Here is a 17,474-nt window from a genome sequence, read left to right as displayed (position 1 = left end):
GGAATCCATAAGTGAGAGCTCCCCTGGACGCCCAGGTGTCACTTGTTCAGCCCGGAAAGTAGAAGAGGGCGATAGAAATGAACGGGGCAGTCTGTCTGGTTTCGCTGTGCCACTGGCGAGCAGCACGTATTTCCTACTCCACCTTTGTTAGACCTATTTCATATCTCTTCTGTGACTCCAGAAGTAACCGCTCCAGCAGCAGTCTCTTTTCATAATAACCATACTTAGATAAAAGGTTCATAGAAAATGTGTTGTGCTATGCCTCTGTTCTTGAGCTTGCAGTGTAGACGAAACACAACTAGGAAATTTGAGTTCATAGGCAACATAACTGGGCATCTTGTACCTGATTTGAGGGTCCCAACTTCCAAGACAGTCAGTCCTTCATTCAGTCATCTGCTTAGGCCAGGCCCTGGGTTAGGTTCAGAGGACACATACACAAACAAGACTTGTTCCCTGCCCCTAAAAAGTTCACACTCTAATACTGTAATCAGAGGGACAATGATCCTTTCATAGAAACAAAAGGGCTTTCCTATCCTGGCGTGGCTTGTCTAAAAGCTTCTGGAAAGTTCCATTAAGTGGGAAACCTTCTGACCTCACTGCGTGCCTTGATCGCTGGGCTCTCCTGTGGTGACCGTAGTTTGTTTTTGGTAATTACCCCTTATCTTCTGTGAGAAACCTGATTCCTGCCTGCTCCTGTCACCTTCTTGCCTTCTCTGAGTCTCCCAGGGAAACAACACAGGCAGGTGGAGTCTTGCAGCAGGATTGCAGTGAAAGCTCTGATGGCGTCCGTTCTCAGGAGCTGAGCAGAATTTGGAATGGTCAGCATTCACAGACGGTGCCTCAAGGGCTTTCTAAGTGCCTTTATGAGGGAGCGTCTGGGTAAATAGTCTCATCTTTCTTCTGTTTTTTTTTTAAAGAGTTTATTTATTTATTTGACAGAGATAGAGACAGCCAGCGAGAGAGGGAACACAAGCAGGGGGAGTGGGAGAGGAAGAAGCAGGCTCATAGCGGAGGAGCCCGATGTGGGGCTCGATCCCAGAACTCCGGGATCACGCCCTGAGCCGAAGGCAGACGCTTAACCGCTGTGCCACCCAGGCGCCCCTAATCTTTCTTATCTTATTCCCCTTTCATTTTATTTCTTCTCTTAAATTCAACCACAGTCCTGAAAAACAAATTTGGAATATTATTTGCCCAAGTGTCCCATTTTGTTCAGCAACATCAGTGATTTGGCTCATACAAAGAGTTTTGTTGCTTGAACTATTAGATTATTTGGGAAACATTCTGCGCTTGTTACAGATGGATTTCCATCCTCTCCCAGCTTGGATCCCAGTCTTGCCACCAAGCCAAGTCGGAAGAGATGGCCACCGTGCTGTCAGACGCCGCAGCCTGGTGTCAGGACCCTCAGCTCTGCCATATTCCACTGCCGTTAGCCACACCGTGGAGATCCATCTTTGCCTTAGAAAGCCCTCAGAGCACCCACAGATCCCCCACCCCCAGCCCTGAGAAAGGTTTAGCCATGACAGAGAGTATAGCCCTGGGTAGCCTCAGCCTTCCTGTTAGAACCATGGTTGGCAATTGAGCGGACTCTCGGGCCTGTCACTTTTACTGAGGATGTCAAAGAAGAACCAGGGAACTTGACTGAACTGGAAAGAAGAGATCACAATTCTCTTTCATCATTCCCTTCAGTCTCAATTAGCTGAGCTGTGCCAGAGCGTTTATGCCTTGATCATTGACCCATCTCCTGCCAGGTTCAGTAGGGCCATTGGGCTTGGCCAAGTCGCCGCCATGTCTCAGTGTAACAGAAGAGGCCTGTCTGTGTCACAGGCATCTCCTGATGGAGTTCTCTACACATGTCCTCACCCTCCAGCTTCTATCTACCAAGTTGAACTGTCCTGCAATGAAGGGGCCACACCTGGAGGAAGAATTCGGACCACCCCCAGAAAGCCCCCAGGGGGTGAGGCTCCTGCAGCTGTTTATTGTGACCAAAGACACCAAGGCATCCGCCCACCCTAAAATGGTGCTTTGTCTGTCTCTTCCGTGGAGGCCCAGTTGGCACCTTCCCTTCTCTCCACAGACCTCCAGGACTTCAAGTTGGACGTGCAGCACGTGATTGAAGTAGATGAGGGGAACACGGCGGTCATTGCCTGCCACCTTCCTGAGAGCCACCCAAAAGCCCAGGTCCGATACAGTGTAAAGCAAGAGTGGCTGGAGGCGTCCAGAGGTGAGTTGAGCAAGCAGGAGCCCAGAGGCCAAGGCCGGGAGTGGGGAGCTGACCACCTCGGGCTACTGCCTCCCCAGCCCCCCTCGGCCCCCTCCTCACGCTGGGCAGCTGTCTTCTGCCTTGCTATCTAGCCCTGTAGGATCCTGAAGGGATTGGCTTCCATAATGGAGGTCTTCTGCCCTGTTGAGAGGAATTTCTTCATCCTTTGAGGCTCTGGACGATGTCGCTGAGCTGTCACCATTTGACCAAGGCTGTCAGCACAGGGCTCTGAATTCCTCGTGTGTGTGTTCCCTGCCACCAGGCACACACAACAAGGCGGCCTGACAAACCCGGCTGTCCATGAGGCTGCAGTGTTGCCCTGTGGGAGGGGGAGCTCTTTCCCACAGCAGAGGAAGCTTTCTAGTGGGACTCGGGTTTTCCCTCCCCATCTTCCTGATAATGCCAGGTCTCAGCTGTCCTAGCTTCCTGCTCAGGCCACAGTGTATGTGACAGCTGGGCTAGGAGAGGCCAAGCTGTGGTCCGCGGAATGCCAGGGAGAAGAAGGGGGGTCTCTCAAGATGAAGAGACACTTGGCCTTCACTCAAGGCCAAGCAGACCCTGCTTAACTGAACCCGCAGCTCAAAATATATTCCTTTTAGAATATCCTATAGATACTTAATTTATTTTCATTAAGTTTTTCTGGTTATGAAAGATATTTATGTTCCTATATTCCTATGAGGAATATATATGTTCACTATAGAAAATACAGAAAACTTTTTTGAGAGGGTAAACCCCCTAATCCTGCCACTCAGAAATAACGAGACTGAGACGAATAGAGCGTTAACCTCCATTGTCCCTCGCAGAAGCTTGGCTCTAGGCTCTGGAGGAAGTCCCACAGGAGTCAGGGGTTTCGCCCATTCTGTCAGGCATTAACGAAGCTGCTCATACCTGGGGCAGCCTAGTGACAGGTAGGCACCAGGCTCAGTGAACCTAGGTTTCGGAGACACTGGGACTCTCGGGGCAGACCCCGCCACCAGAAAGCTCAGAGCGGATGGCCAGTGCTTTCCCTACCAGGAAGCGGAACAGCATCCCAATCACTGGGGTGTCCAGAAGCCAGAAATCTGTCTCCTGTTGGAAGAAGCAGAACGCAGCCCTGGGGCCTGGCCCCCACGGCGCCCCTGGTCCTGAAGCAGACGAAGTCTAGCAAACCAGTGATGTGAAGAAGGGCTTCCGTGACATTCATGGAGAAGGTGGTGGTTGGGAGTTAGAACATTCCTCCCTGGTTGCAGACATTCAGTAGTGAGTTGGCTCAGAGCTGCGACCCTGACAGAGACTCACGGGAAGTTCTGTTTATTTCCCTGCTTCCTGGTGGCTTGCAGGAATGATCACCTCATGCCCTGCGTGTACAGCATGGGCCCCTCAATCCTTACAGTGGCTCTGAGGCAGCACATGATTATACCATTTTACAGATGAGGAAATGGGATCTGAGAGGTTAATCAGCTTGTCCAAAATCACACAGTGTGTGGCAGACCCAAAGCTTAAGCCCAGGTCTGGCAAACCCCAAATCTTGCTTCCTTTCCACGCTACTCCCCTGAAAGTATAAAACATTCTTTCACAGGCCCATGTACTAACTCAGGGGACTTAGCTAGCCAGTTTGCAGTTGATTGGTTGGTTTTACTCCCTGGCATTTCTGTCCCCTGTGATTTGAGGTTTTACAGGGAGAACAGCATTTTTAGTTTGGGCCAGTTGGGATGCAGGTGTACAGCTCATGGTGCCTGCCCTGCCTGCCCACCGGGAGCTACTGGCTGCAGTGTTCTGGGCCCACACTCATCCCCTGTTCCCTTCACCCTGCCCTTTTCTCAGATAACTACCTGATCATGCCGTCAGGAAACCTGCAGATTGTGAATGCGAGCCAGGAGGATGAGGGAATGTACAAGTGTGCCGCCTACAACCCAGTGACCCAGGAAGTGAAAACCTCGGGCTCCGGTGACAGGCTCCGCGTGCGCCGTAAGGGGCAAGGGGGTGTCTCCCTGATGGAAGGGGCTGGTCAGGCTGAGAAGGGAGGGGATTCAGGGAAGGGGGACACAGGCTGTGCTCCAAGTCTGTGTTCTCTGAGGTGGGGGTGGGAGCTGGGGCTCGGGCCAGTGCGGTATCCAGGACTCAGATGGAGTCGGGGTCCTCCCCCCTCTAGCGGCACATGTCCCCTGCCTAGCTCCAGGGGTAGCTGTGCTTGCTGGTCCCTTCCTCCTGCCTGTTGGGAGCGCTCCTTCACTGCGAGACTTCCAGACCGGGGCTCTGCTGGGATGTGGCTGCCGGGGCGGGACTGGCTTGGTGCTCAGCAGCTGACAGCACGTGCGTAGGAGAGGTGACGATGAGCTTGTGCCTGGGTGAGGCCACAGGGCCGGCCCGGGACGAGGCCAGGCCATGCCTACCCTGTGCGCCGCTGAGCCGTGCCCAGCACCTCCCTCTGGTGATCGTCCGTGGAGGCCCACATGGTCCCCCAGTCGTAGGAAAGCAGCATCTGCCTTTGCTGAGCCATTCCTGAGCGCCGGGTGCTTTGCTAGGTTTCCTGCTCGTTCAGTGGAGGGACGTCTTCCGCGGAGTCGGGAGGCAGCCCCAGAGGCAGATGGCTGTGTGGCCCATGAAGCCAACCCTCAGCAGTCCTCAGTCACGTGATTTTGTATCCATGGTTGTGCACTCTAGTTCTCAGGGGCTCCCAAGCTGTGTCAGTCTCAGGTCTTAGAAAACCCGGATCTGCCGCTGCTTGGCACACAGTCAACATGGAGGGAGGAGCCGGAGGGCAACGTGCCTTCCAGCAAGTGCTGTGCCCTTTCTCCCCCAGCACTGGCCAAAGGTGGCTCCCTCCTTCGCTGAGCAGCCGAGCCCGTAGCTGATTCGCCCCGGGGACCTGTAACACTGCAGCTAAGGGAGGAAGCGCATGTGTTTAAGCAGTGGGTCCCGCTCAGCTCCGTGAGATGCTCACACTGTGAGGGATGCTGAGAAGCGAGACCTGTGGGTGGTATGGGGATCCCGTGGATCCTTGTCTCCTAGCTCTTCGTCCGACCTGGGGTGCACTTTGCTGAGTACAAGCAGGGAAAGTCACCTGCATCGTTTGTTTCTCTGTCCACCCCTTCATCTTTTTCCTTGCCAACATGCCCGGTCATTCATTCTTATGTTGTGTCAGTGCTGCTATTCCCGCACATCACCTCATCTCTTACAACAGCGCTCTGCACAACGAGGGCCTTGTTTTTGATAAAGAAACCAAGGCCCGGGGGGATTAAGTAACTTGCCCCACTTTATGTAGGTCGTAAGCCCCTGAAGGGCTGTTTGATTCCACATCCACACTGTCTGGGACTGCAGCCTGGGGCCTGGCCACCTAAGGCGGGTGGAGGGGGTCCTCTGCACAGGGTCCTGGCCCCACACGCTGCCCTTCACCTCCCGGCCCCTCCAGGCTCCACTGCCGAGGCTGCTCGCATCGTCTACCCCCCAGAGGCCCAGACCATCATCGTCACCAAGGGCCAGAGTCTGATCCTGGAGTGCGTGGCCAGTGGGATCCCACCCCCACGTGTCACCTGGGCCAAGGATGGGTCCAGTGTCGCCGGCTACAACAAGACACGCTTCCTGCTGAGCAATCTCCTCATCGACACCACCAGTGAGGACGACTCGGGGACTTACCGCTGCATGGCCGACAACGGGGTTGGGGAGCCTGGCGCAGCAGTCATCCTGTATAACGTCCAGGTATTTGGTGAGTGTCTCCTGCAGACTTTCTTCTCCTCGGTCTTCTCTGTGATGGGTGTGGTCTTTCTAGATACTCCTAACCCCAAGGCTCAGATGGGGTCAGGTGCCTTGTGAGAGGTCACGTGCCCAGTGAGTAGTGGAGGAGGATGGAGAGAGTTGGGGATGCTTGGACCCCAGGGAGTAGGGTGTGGGCCTGCCATCCCTCTCTAGCCCTTTCCTGTCTTGACTGACAGAAGAGACACAGGAACCTTTCTTTCCCTCTACCAACAGTCACAGGGAAGGAGGGACCCGTTCCTGACTACAGATCCCTCCCCAGCCTGTCTGGTCCTGGATGGGAAAACCTCAGCCTTTCTTACCCCTGCTCTGGTTTCCTGGCAGAACCCCCCGAGGTCACGATGGAGCTGTCCCAGCTGGTCATCCCGTGGGGCCAGAGTGCCAAGCTCACCTGTGAGGTGCGTGGGAACCCCCCACCCTCTGTGCTGTGGCTGAGGAATGCCGTGCCCATCGCCTCCAGCCAGCGCCTCCGACTGTCCCGCAGGGCCCTGCGGGTGGTCAGCGTAGGGCCTGAGGACGAAGGCGTCTACCAGTGCATGGCTGAGAACGAAGTTGGCAGCGCCCATGCCGTGGTGCAGCTGAGGACTGCCAGGCCAGGTGAGTGCAGCCCAAAAGCCTGGAGACCTCAGCGGCACGTTCACAGAGCTCTTTCCTCAACTGAAATCCAACTGAAAACCCCAATATATAAGAGAGATATAAATGGCTTTTAGTCGTAAGTTCAAGTTTACATTAACTTGTTGAAAAGTCAGAAGTGTACATTTTCACTAGTGAAGTTGATTCATTTTACTGTTGTATTTTTTTAAGATTTTTTTTTTTTTTATTCATTTGAAAGAAAGGGAGAGAGAGTGCACATGAGCAGAGGGGAGTGGCAGAGGGGGAGGAAGAGGGAAAGAACCCCAAGCAGGGTCCTCACTGAGCACAGAGCCCAACTCGGGGCTCGATCCCACAACCCCAAGATCGTGACCTGAGCCAAAACCGAGAGTCGGACCCTCAACCGACTGAGCCACCCAGGTGCTGTTGTATTTTTAAAAATGCTTTTTATTTTGTGGAATCGGTGGGTTCCTAGGGTTCTGTGGCACCCAGTTTAACAACACTGCTCTAGGGTAAAGAAAAGCCGGTCTGTCCTTTTCAGCTTGATGTTTTCAGTTGACGCCCGCACTGACTGAGCGGTTACTTACGTGCTCAGCACTGGACTAGGTGATGTGTGGGGGGAGGGGGTGCAGAGAAACGTAGCAAAGACGCCTCTTCCTCGTGGGGGAGACCAGATTCACCAAGGAAATAATTTGAGAAAAATGTGACCACGAATAATGCGGACTCGACACAATCGGATGCCGGCCTTCTGTGGTTCAGGAGATCGGGTTGAGGGAAAACTAGCTCTGGCAGATGCTGCAGTTGCCTCCTGAAGGACGTGTTGCCTCTCCCGGCCTCCCGGATTCTCACAGGGGCTGGCAGTTGGCTTCCCATCTCACGTGCCAGGCTGTTGCAGTGGAGTAGGAAACGGCCCAGACTGCATGGTGTTAAGACCCCGCAGTGAAGGGACATGTCCCCCGCCCCCACACAGGCATAAGGAGGAAGGTGCAGCTTTCCTCAGAAGTAAACAGAACCTTCGCTTGACGTGAGGCTAGTGTATGGGCTCAGGAAAGCAAGCAGATTGCAGAGATGTCTGCCTGCCGCCTGGGCCGTAGCACGAAGCCTGGGCACAGGGCCCCAGGCTGCGCGTCACTCCAGTCTGGGCAGTGACGCAGCCCTCTCTCTTCCCACAGAGCCTGGCTGTGTGTGCAGTGGGGTGATGGTCACCTCAGGCTCTGAGCTGGGGGCTCTTCCTGTCCCCACAGGTTTTCTCACTTCTGTCTTCTCCTTGGGGACAACAGTTCAGCCAATGACCAGGGGAACCAACGTCATTTCCCTTCCCTTCTCTTTCCTTCTTGGTCCTCCAGGTACAACTCTGAGGCCATGGCAGGATGCTAAGCTGGACACTACCACCCCTTCCGTGATGCCCTCCAAACCCGGAAGCCCTGACCAGATGCTAAGGGGGCGCCCAGGGCCCCCAAAGCCCCCGACATCAGTACAACCAGCTTCCCCACAGTGCCCCGGAGAGAAGGGGCAGGTGGCTCCTGCCGAGGCACCCATCATCCTCAGCTCACCCCGGACCTCCAAGACGGACTCGTATGAGCTGGTGTGGCGGCCTCGGCACGAGGGTGGCAGCCGGGCGCCGATCCTCTACTACGTGGTGAAACACCGCAAGGTATGGCACCTGGCACTGTGCAGACCGCTCAGATCTGGGCAGGGGTTTCTGCCTGCTGGCCGGCTCCCATGAGTTCCTGCGGCCTGGACCAGCAACCCCTGCTGCTGACCTTGACCTCTGTCTCCTCCACTGTACTTTCCTACCACCTCCTTGGAAGTTGCTTGTGAGTTGAGGCATGTGGGACCCTAGGAGGCCCAGGAAAAAGTCACGTGTGCTCCTTCAGGTTCTCTGTACACTGGTTTCCCAGAAGCTACCACCACCAGCTTCTCCTCCCAGGGGAGAGTTAGCAGTCTCCCTGTTCACCATCACCTGCCCTCCCTCTTCCCTTTGTCATGTGTTGTTGATGTTGTGTTGTGTTTTGTTTTTTAACCAAAGTAAGCTCCCCTGGGCACACCCCTGCGGGAACGCCACACGGCAAGCTAGCTCTAGGGCCAGGAAAACAAATATTTGCGAACAAGTGTTTTCTCTGAGGGCTGTAAAATACCCCCTCGGTTTCCAGGATGCCTCCTGGCTCGGCTCTGACAAGCAGGCGGTGGAGCTGAAAGCACACGGTGCCGCTCGGACCTCAGCCATTTCTGCTTGACAGAAGGAGGCCTGTCCAGGAGGACGTTTCAGGAACTAGCAGGGAGGGAACCTCTGGCTCTGGCAGGGGGCACACGGTGTCCTGTGAGGCAGGACGGGGCCCACAGGCTGCCCCCTCATTCGAGGCTGTGTGCTCACCTGCTGTTACCCCGCCGGGGAGGACAGAAGATTTCCTTTAAGAAATGTCCTGGAAGAGCATTTCTGTTCATCCCAGGGGTGTGCTTTTTTTCCTAAGTCCATCAGACAGCAGAAAATTATTGTTCTTAAATGGGCTTTTTAAATATTATTTGATAATGTATCATAGGTGCTATATTTTATATACCAAAAGTATTTATCAACTCTTCGTCCCCTCCAAAACCAAAAAACGAACCAGCCCTGTGCAGTGCGGTGTGTCGGCTATTCAGTCGGCTTTCCTTGCTCTGCACCCCGCCAGCCCCTCTCGTTCTGTTCTTTCCCTGTATGACCTTGGCTCCGGACAAGTCCACAGACACACTGGCTGGTCGGAAAGACATCTGAGGCAAAATGGCCTCCTAGGTGGGGGTTGGGGGTGCAGTTTCTCACCACACTCGGCCTGCTGGCCTCTTCACAGCCAGCCAGCAAAGGGGGTGAATATATTTTTAACAAAAAGCTGCATTGTTCAGCCCAGGTTATGGGGCAGGGCTGGTTCTAACCCTCGTTTCCCCGTGTAACTAGACACCTCCATCTCAGGGTTGTAGACAGAGATCAGGGCAGGCCAAATGCTCACGATCCCCGGGAGACAAGAACCAGCAGCGAGAACAAGAATCATAGTTTTCGGGCCAATAGGTGGCCGTGAAACTGCTTCACCAAGAGGCAGGCTGGCAAAGGCCACGTGTGGTGATCCGGAAATGCCAGGCCGGGGCCGCATTCACCCCGTGTGCGTGTGACAGTGACTAATGACCAGGCTATTTCTTAGTTTTGTTTCGGCGCTCAGTGGCAGCGTGAGGCCAGCACCGGGAGGGCCACCAGAGAAAGGGGTACAGGGAAAGTGAGGACCGCGCCCCCGCTGGGTCTGGCTTCCGTTAGGCTCCGGCCTGTGGGGCACTTGGGGCTACTCAGTGGACACGGCCAAGACAGAAATTATGTCTTGCAAGCAGTATTTTTTTTTTTTAAAGATTTTATTTATTTCTTTGACAGAGAGACAGCCAGCGAGAGAGGGAACACAAGCAGGGGGAGTGGGAGAGGAAGCAGCAGGCTCCCAGCGGAGGAGCCCGATGTGGGGCTCGACCCCAGAACGCCAGGATCACGCCCTGAGCCGAAGGCAGACGCTTAACGACTGAGCCACCCAGGCGCCCCAAGCAGTGCTTTTCTTGAGGGACTAGCAGGTCTTAAGGATCATCACACGAGAAAGGATTTTGAAGTGAAAAGTCAGTGTTTGGGTTGTTTACAGCCCCTTCTCTTGCAGGAGACTGGGACTCACTCAGTTCATTTTCACTTTTTCCATTCCTGAAGCCAGTTGCACTTCCTGCCGCATCTGCAGACCCTGGGCTACTGTGTCTGGGTTTCCAGTACTACTGAGGATTCTCAGTTTGTAAAAACTTCTTTTCCCCTTGGAACAAATCCTGGAAGTCTGACATAAATGAGCCCAGACCCTCCCTGTCCCTTGAATAGTAGGTTTTGTTCTACGTTGGAATATTCTGCTTAGGGATAAGGGCTTTTCCTGCCAGCTGTTTAAGTCTTGAGCAAAGCACAGCTCAGGTCCCAGCAGACTGTGTGAGACGTGCACCGTTGGCAGTTAAGCCTTTTGTCCTGAAAGGTGGGGTAGATGAGATGAAGCAGCCTGTCGGATTGCCCGGCGGGGAGGGAACCTGGATTTTTTTCTTTAAAGAGCTAGGAATTTGGGGCCATGAAAAATTAATGATAGTTAGAATTCGTCTGCAGTTTTTAAGCACAAAGCAAGGCCAGGAGGGCGCAGGAAAGAGGACTGAAATGGTGGCAGCCCCCCCCAGTGGAGGACATGGGGCGTTTCCGGGGAAGGGCCGGGCCCTCGCTGCGCACCTACTGTGTGCGAACTCAGTGCCTGACATTTTATGTGCATCACCTCGCTCAATCTTCAGAGGAAGCTCGAGGGTTTACTTCTTTTAGAAACGAAAACCTTTGGGATCAGAGAGGTTAAGGAACGGGCTCAGGGTTACACAGCTGGATTTAAAGACAAAATCAGGATTTAAACCCAAGATTTTCTGGCTCCCAGACTCTTTTTCTTTCTAGGATGAGTTACATACGCTTGTGAATGTGCTGTCTGGTGTCCAGTCATGATTTCTGCGCTCACTGGTGGTGTGGCGCTGGGCAGATTACCCCCGTCTGTCTTAGCATTTGTGAAGCGGGAACAAAACTAGCACCCGGCTCTTGGGCTGTTGTCCTGACAGCTTTTCACAGGGCCGTGACGTGCTGGCTTCCAGGCCGAGCACACATTCAGCACTCAGCCCCCGCGACTTTGTACTCGTGCTGCCGCTTGTATCCTCCTGACCCTCCTGCCAGAACATGAACTGAAGGGACTGTGTTTATTTGGCTTAAATAGAGCAAGGAGAAAAAAAGTTAAATGTGGAGGTTTTCAGAAATACAGAGAGGAGGTCTTTGCAGAAACTCTCAGCAACAGGCGGCCTTTCGACCCCCCGCACCAAATTTTCTTTGATGGGACCAGGGAGGCTCCCTCACTATCCCAGCGAGGACGGACGTCCGGAGCCGGCAGGACCCTCTGCGCCGAGCAGCGTCATCCTCCCCAAACCCGGGCCCCTGCCCTTCCCGTCCCCCTGCCCTGTCGGACTTCTGTTTTTCCCACAAACTGCACCACCGGTAGCTCTGGGCCGAGGCACCGGCTCTGACACCAGCGGCCTTCTCCAGCAGGTGACAAACGCCTCTGACGACTGGACCATCTCCAGCGTTGCAGCCAGCCAGCACCACCTGACCCTCGCCAGACTCGACCCTGGGAGCTTGTACGAAGTGGAGATGGCAGCTTACAACTGTGCAGGCGAAGGCCAGACAGCCATGGTCACCTTCCGAACTGGTAAGGGTCACACATCGCCCCCAGCTCGGGGCTCTGTGGGCCCGAGCAAATCCCGCCAGGCCCAGGAGGGAAGCCCTGCTCACCTTGGCCCAGCTGTTCACCTTGAACTTTATCTTCCTTTCAGCTGTTGCCTCCCTGTGGCTTATGAGCCCAGGCTGAGGTCCTGTGTCTCATCAGGAGAACCGCCAGCTGGCCTATCTCCCTACCCCCCCCCCCCGCCCCCGCCACACACGCACACACTCACACACACACACACACACACACACACACGCACACGCACATGCTGGCACCAGGCGCAGTACTGTAATGGTTACGCAGAGCTAGGAATCAGACCACACTGCCAATGTCCTGTATTATTTGCATCACCCTGTCAGACACCCCCAGCGGAGTCTCAGGCCTAAAGATCTCTCTGGAAAGGCAAACCTAATACATGCTCCCCCACCTGCTGGTATCAACCCATTTTCATCCAGGACGGCGGCCCAAACCTGAAATCATGGCCAGCAAGGAGCAGCAGATCCAGAGAGACGACCCTGGAGCCAGCCCCCAGAGCAGCAGCCAGCCAGACCACGGCCGCCTCTCTCGTAAGCCCCCGGTAGCTCAGAGGGGCGGGAGTGAGCAGGAGTCAGAACTGGAACCAGGTCCACTGCCTCAGAAGGCTCATTGCTGCAGATGGAATGAGGTCTTGTTCCATGGGTCCGGGAAGCCTTATACTTTCCTGGCATCTCCCCAGCCAACCCCAATAAGAAACCATAGATTGGAGTTTTTCAAGTAAAACGTGGTAGTCTGCCATGAGGGCTGGGAGGATGCTAACCCTGTGGGTCCAGACCACTCAGAGGAGAGAGCCACAGACTCTGGGCCTCCACAGTCTGATACTGCAGACTGGGGTCCTGGCTCAAGGGTCCTGGCTCAAGGGCTTCTTCTGGGAGAAGGTGACCCAGATAGCTTTGGAAGATCTGATACAGCCACCAGAGGGGGAGGGCTGGGGAGAACAGGCCCCAATCAGGAACAAGCCAAGTCCAGTTGCAATACAACCACCTTATCATGTCCCTTCTGCTTCCTTCTTCCCTCATGTATGGTTTCCTCCAGCCCCAGAAGCCCCAGACAGGCCCACCATCTCCATGGCCTCTGAGACGTCAGTGTATGTGACCTGGATTCCCCGTGGGAATGGTGGCTTCCCCATCCAATCCTTCCGTGTGGAGTACAAGAAGCTAAAGAAAGTGGGGGACTGGATTCTGGCCACCAGTGCCATCCCTCCGTCCAGGCTCTCGGTGGAGATCACTGGCCTAGAGAAGGGTAGGGGTCTGGCCACTGTCCCACCTGGTCCCCCAGCTGTCCCTGACCCCTCAGAGGACAGTCAGAGCTTTGGAGGCTCTTCTTTCTGCTGGTCTGCCACCTGCCATCTTGCTTACATGGATGCTCTTGGTGGTGTCCCCTCCGTCTTACAAACCCTTCCTTACCTTAGTCTCTGAAAAAGGTCCATAGCTATCCCCGCTGTGGCTCCTTTCTGAAGAAGATGGGAGTTCTTATGTCCTTTGGGGACTTGCGTCTGGGGAAGGGCTACCCAAAAGATCCCTCCAGGTTCTGGGTGTGCTGGGTGGAGGTGGGTCAAAAGTGTTTTCCAGCTCCTGGGTTCAAGTGAGTGTCTCTTACCAGGCACCTCCTACAAGTTCCGTGTCAGGGCTTTGAACATGCTGGGGGAGAGCGAGCCCAGCGCCCCCTCCCGGCCATATGTGGTGTCAAGCTATAGTGGCCGTGTGTACGAGAGGCCCGTGGCGGGCCCTTACATCACCTTCACCGATGCCGTCAACGAGACCACTATCATGCTCAAGTGGATGGTAAGTGGCCTCATGCCAGGAGCCACGGGGGGCGGGGCTGAGCTTCACGATGACAGGAGCTGGCCGCTGCAGCAGGAGCCGGAAGGAATCACTCTTCTCCTCTGCCCTTCTAAGATCCTTCCCCTTTAGTGGCCACCCCCCAGAGCCCCCATGCCTGGGAACTGAGCAAGAGTGCCCTATCCTTACAGTACCCAGGCAGGTTCAGAGGGGACTTAATGTCTTTGGAGAAATGGCCGTTTCTGGTCTCCAAGAGCTGGGGGATCTTTAGGCTAAATAACAAGTGATCCTTGCAGCCTTCCCCCAGAAAGACTTGGAGATAGCAGCAGAAGTATTTTCCAGGCTCCCTCAGTGAATTTTTAAGCTCTAGGCTGGGGTAAAGTTTCTATCCACCAGTGGTTCTGCTCACATGATAATTTCTGTGTCCATGGTCAACTTGTTTCTTCTCCATTCCCTCTAGTATATTCCAGCAAGTAACAACAACACCCCAATCCATGGCTTTTATATCTATTATCGACCCACAGACAGTGACAATGATAGTGACTACAAGAAGGATATGGTGGAAGGTAAGAAGCACTTCGGGTGATATGATTTTCTCTGTTGGCAAGCGGGCCAAAGTGTTGGTGAAAGTATAAAACCTGGGCTGTTTTATCTGTGTGCATATCATGGACCCGTGCCACACCTGGGGTCACCAAGACCATAAACCCATATGCTTCCTTTCCTCCAGTGCTCCTACGCCCCAGGCTGCCCTGCTGCATTCACGGCACCAGCCCAGACACACACCCTGTCCGAGTCCAACTGTGACTGGTTCCAGGCAGACCAGATGCCTGTCACTGCGTGTGACTTTCTTGTGGTCTTTTCCAGGGGATCGATATTGGCACTCCATCAGCCACCTGCAGCCAGAGACTTCCTACGACATTAAGATGCAGTGCTTCAATGAGGGCGGGGAGAGTGAGTTCAGCAACGTGATGATCTGTGAGACCAAAGGTGATGCTCTTGAGCTGCTCTGCTCGCTCTTGCTCTTTCTAGCCAGCTGGGACCATGTCACTGTTCCATGCGGCAGCCTGGACGAGCCTAGCTCTTACCCACGAGACCCCTTATTTCCTAAGTACTCCTAAACTTTGTCATTTTTAACCCTCTGTTCACTTGCCTGGGCCTCAAGTGTGAACACGGCTGCCATCCTGATGGCTTCAAGGAACTGGGGAATTAACTCCTACATGATGAATTCATGGAACAGAACCCATCCTTAAGTCAGAACTTTCTTAAACACCATATTCCCGTAGGAGAGAAACTGAGCATCAGGAAATGATGTATCTTGACCAAGGTCACTTAGCCAGTTAGGGGTGGAGCATACTTTGGGGCAAGTTCATCTAACTACAAGCCCAGATTCTTTGACTGCACTGAAACATGTTAAACATCTTCACATAATAACTTGTTGATATTTGCGCGTTGGTCAGGTGGAGAGTTCTCCCCATCGCCATTTTGCAAACATCGGAAAATGTATAACGCAGGTGTATTGCAAAGAACAGAATCAGGAGAGGATCACAAAGGAATAGGAACGGGGACAAGAAAAGAATCCATTTTCCCGACATTGACGACATTGCCTCTCTAGCTTTGCATGGCTTTCCATCCCCTATTCAACAGATGCTGGGTGCCTCCTGTGCGCTCCCTCCGTCTTCCGTGCTGTGAAGGGAGGGGGCAGATAGTCCTGCAGAAAGCAGCACAGAGAGTGCCCGGGGCCAAGAGCAGAGGCTTCACAAAGCTTCACACCGGGCTGGAGGGCTTGACTCTTCAGGCTGTTCCGAGGCGGACTAGCCTGGGGGACAGGGCCAGCCTGGTAGTTTGGAGGGTGTGGCATCTAGGAGGAGGCCGAGAGAGGGAGTGCCCAGGGAAGGGCCCGGGGGGGCCGTGGGCACTGGATCATGGAGGACCCTGTGGCCATGAGGTCCGGAGGGCTCACTGGTGTCCCTGCAGGAGTGGACTGGGGGAGAGCGCAGCGGCTGTAAAGTACAGGCAAAGAGAAGGGACGCGTTAGCGCCTCTTCTGGGGACGTGTGGGTAGGACCAGGGACCACTAGCCTGGGGGAGACTGAGGGGAGTGCTAAGTGAACATGAGGTGTCTAGCATAAAGTGCGCATGGATGGTGTTGTCATTTATTGAAATGGGGAAGCCAGAGGAGAAACAGAGCCCAGGAGAAAGGAAGGAACAAGGGGAAACCAGTCGGTGGCTTCCTGGGGCTGATTCTTCCCGGGACCGGAGACAGAAGCAGGTCTCTCGGCAGGGGAGGGCCCTAGGTACAGGGACGTGGCAGCCATGAGGACACAGACAGAGTATAGAGAGTGTGGCCTGAGAGGGACGAGAAGGGCTCCCAGCTCTGAGGAGAAGACAGAAAAATGTAAGCAGCCCTCGAGAGGCAGCGGGAAATCACCAGGTGTGCTGTCAGAGTTGAGAGGAAGGTGCTGTGAACGGGAGTTAACAGGTCACACACAGCCTGACACTAGCACAGCCCAGAGGAGGAGTCGCCATCTTGTCGGAGAATCGGTGTTTCCCAGTTACTGTCTGCCCGAGAGAGTCCCCCACCTCTGTGTCCTGCTCTGCGGCCAGGCTCAGACCTAGGACTTCGCATCCCGTATCTGTCCAGGAATAGCAAATCCATGGCTACATTCTGCCATTCCCAGTTCTTTTGCGGGTTTCATGCATTTTTTTTAAAGATTTTCTTCCAAAAGTTCCCTGGCTGTTCTCTGAGAGAAGCCCTACACCTCTTCTGCCCAGAAGACCCAGTCTGACGCCCGTGCTTGGCTCTCAGATAGCTCAGGTTGTGTTCTGAAATAGAAGGTTCAGTTCTCTTCAGTACTAAGTCTCCCATTAGAGGCCAGTTTCACGCTGAGCCTGGACACCACACTCATCTAATCCAGACTTTTGAGGCACTGCCTTGTGAGTTCGACCCCATTTCCCAATCCCATGGAATCAGGTTTGTTGTCGGTGCTGTTTTTTGTTTGTTGTGAGAGAAATGTCAAATAAGAGATGCTGAAGTGAGTTTTGTCTCCAATTACAGCTCGGAAGTCTTCTGGTCAACCCGGTCGCCTTCCTCCCCCAACGCTGGCCCCGCCGCAGCTGCCACCCCCTGAAACCGCAGAGCGGCCGGTGGGCACCGGGGCCATGGTGGCCCGCTCCAGCGACCTGCCCTACCTGATTGTTGGGGTCGTCCTGGGCTCTATCGTCCTCATCATTGTCGCCTTCATCCCCTTCTGTTTGTGGAGGGCCTGGTCTAAGCAAAGTGAGTGACTCCCCTCAGCACCACGGGAAGGCGCCTAGGGAAGGGAGGAGGGCTCCCAGCCTGCTGAGGCGGCCTCCACCCGGGGCGGGATCGGAGGCCCCCAGCTTCACGTTCACTAGAGCGTAAGCTCCTGGGTCCCCCCCCACAGGGCTGAGAGAGAAAAATACGCCAAGCCTGGGCCCTTTCCTCCCAGTTCATGGACCTTGGCAGACGGACAGTATGCAGTGGAAAGTAGTCTGTCCTGTCTGCATCTCTGGAACTCAGTACTTACCTGGCTCTGACTGCTCTTAATGCCCAAAGCTGCTGTTCTGCCCACATGCTCATGTTGAAAACGGACCCTGCCTCCTCCCTGCTGCTTCTCTGGGTCTGTGGACGCCTGTGCTTCCCCTCTTACCCTGTTAGCCACTAACTTCTGCTTCAAACGGCAACACTTCTGGTCAACTTGCCTCATTTAAATATTGTGTCTTCTGTTGGCTCACCGCTTCTTTCCCCCAGGCCTGCGTCCCTATATCTCCTCACCCTTCT

At 54.5% G+C, this 17,474-nt stretch overlaps 1 protein-coding gene across 4 annotated transcripts in view; it reads left to right on the top strand.

Moving 5' to 3' along the window:
* The window catches only part of BOC (BOC cell adhesion associated, oncogene regulated), a 101,883-nt gene that overhangs the window by 81,152 nt on the left and 3,257 nt on the right, over positions 1–17,474 (top strand). For 3 of the 4 annotated variants that reach the window (XM_057306752.1, XM_048215191.2, XM_048215190.2), the window contains 12 exons: positions 2,075–2,221; positions 4,064–4,207; positions 5,652–5,945; positions 6,317–6,589; positions 7,930–8,237; positions 11,679–11,841; positions 12,312–12,422; positions 12,928–13,134; positions 13,495–13,676; positions 14,134–14,239; positions 14,538–14,660; positions 16,728–16,949. In XM_057306752.1, coding sequence (XP_057162735.1) covers positions 2,075–2,221; positions 4,064–4,207; positions 5,652–5,945; positions 6,317–6,589; positions 7,930–8,237; positions 11,679–11,841; positions 12,312–12,422; positions 12,928–13,134; positions 13,495–13,676; positions 14,134–14,239; positions 14,538–14,660; positions 16,728–16,949 — 2,280 coding nt within the window. The remainder of the gene's footprint in view (positions 1–2,074; positions 2,222–4,063; positions 4,208–5,651; positions 5,946–6,316; positions 6,590–7,929; positions 8,238–11,678; positions 11,842–12,311; positions 12,423–12,927; positions 13,135–13,494; positions 13,677–14,133; positions 14,240–14,537; positions 14,661–16,727; positions 16,950–17,474) is intronic. The other variant, XM_044382835.3, reaches the window with a different exon arrangement.

The sequence above is a fragment of the Ursus arctos genome, unplaced genomic scaffold (genome assembly GCF_023065955.2).
Source record: "Ursus arctos isolate Adak ecotype North America unplaced genomic scaffold, UrsArc2.0 scaffold_4, whole genome shotgun sequence".
Taxonomy (NCBI): Eukaryota; Metazoa; Chordata; class Mammalia; order Carnivora; family Ursidae; genus Ursus; species Ursus arctos.
Note: the sequence above shows the minus strand (reverse complement) of the source record. Positions and strands in the feature narration are given on the sequence as shown.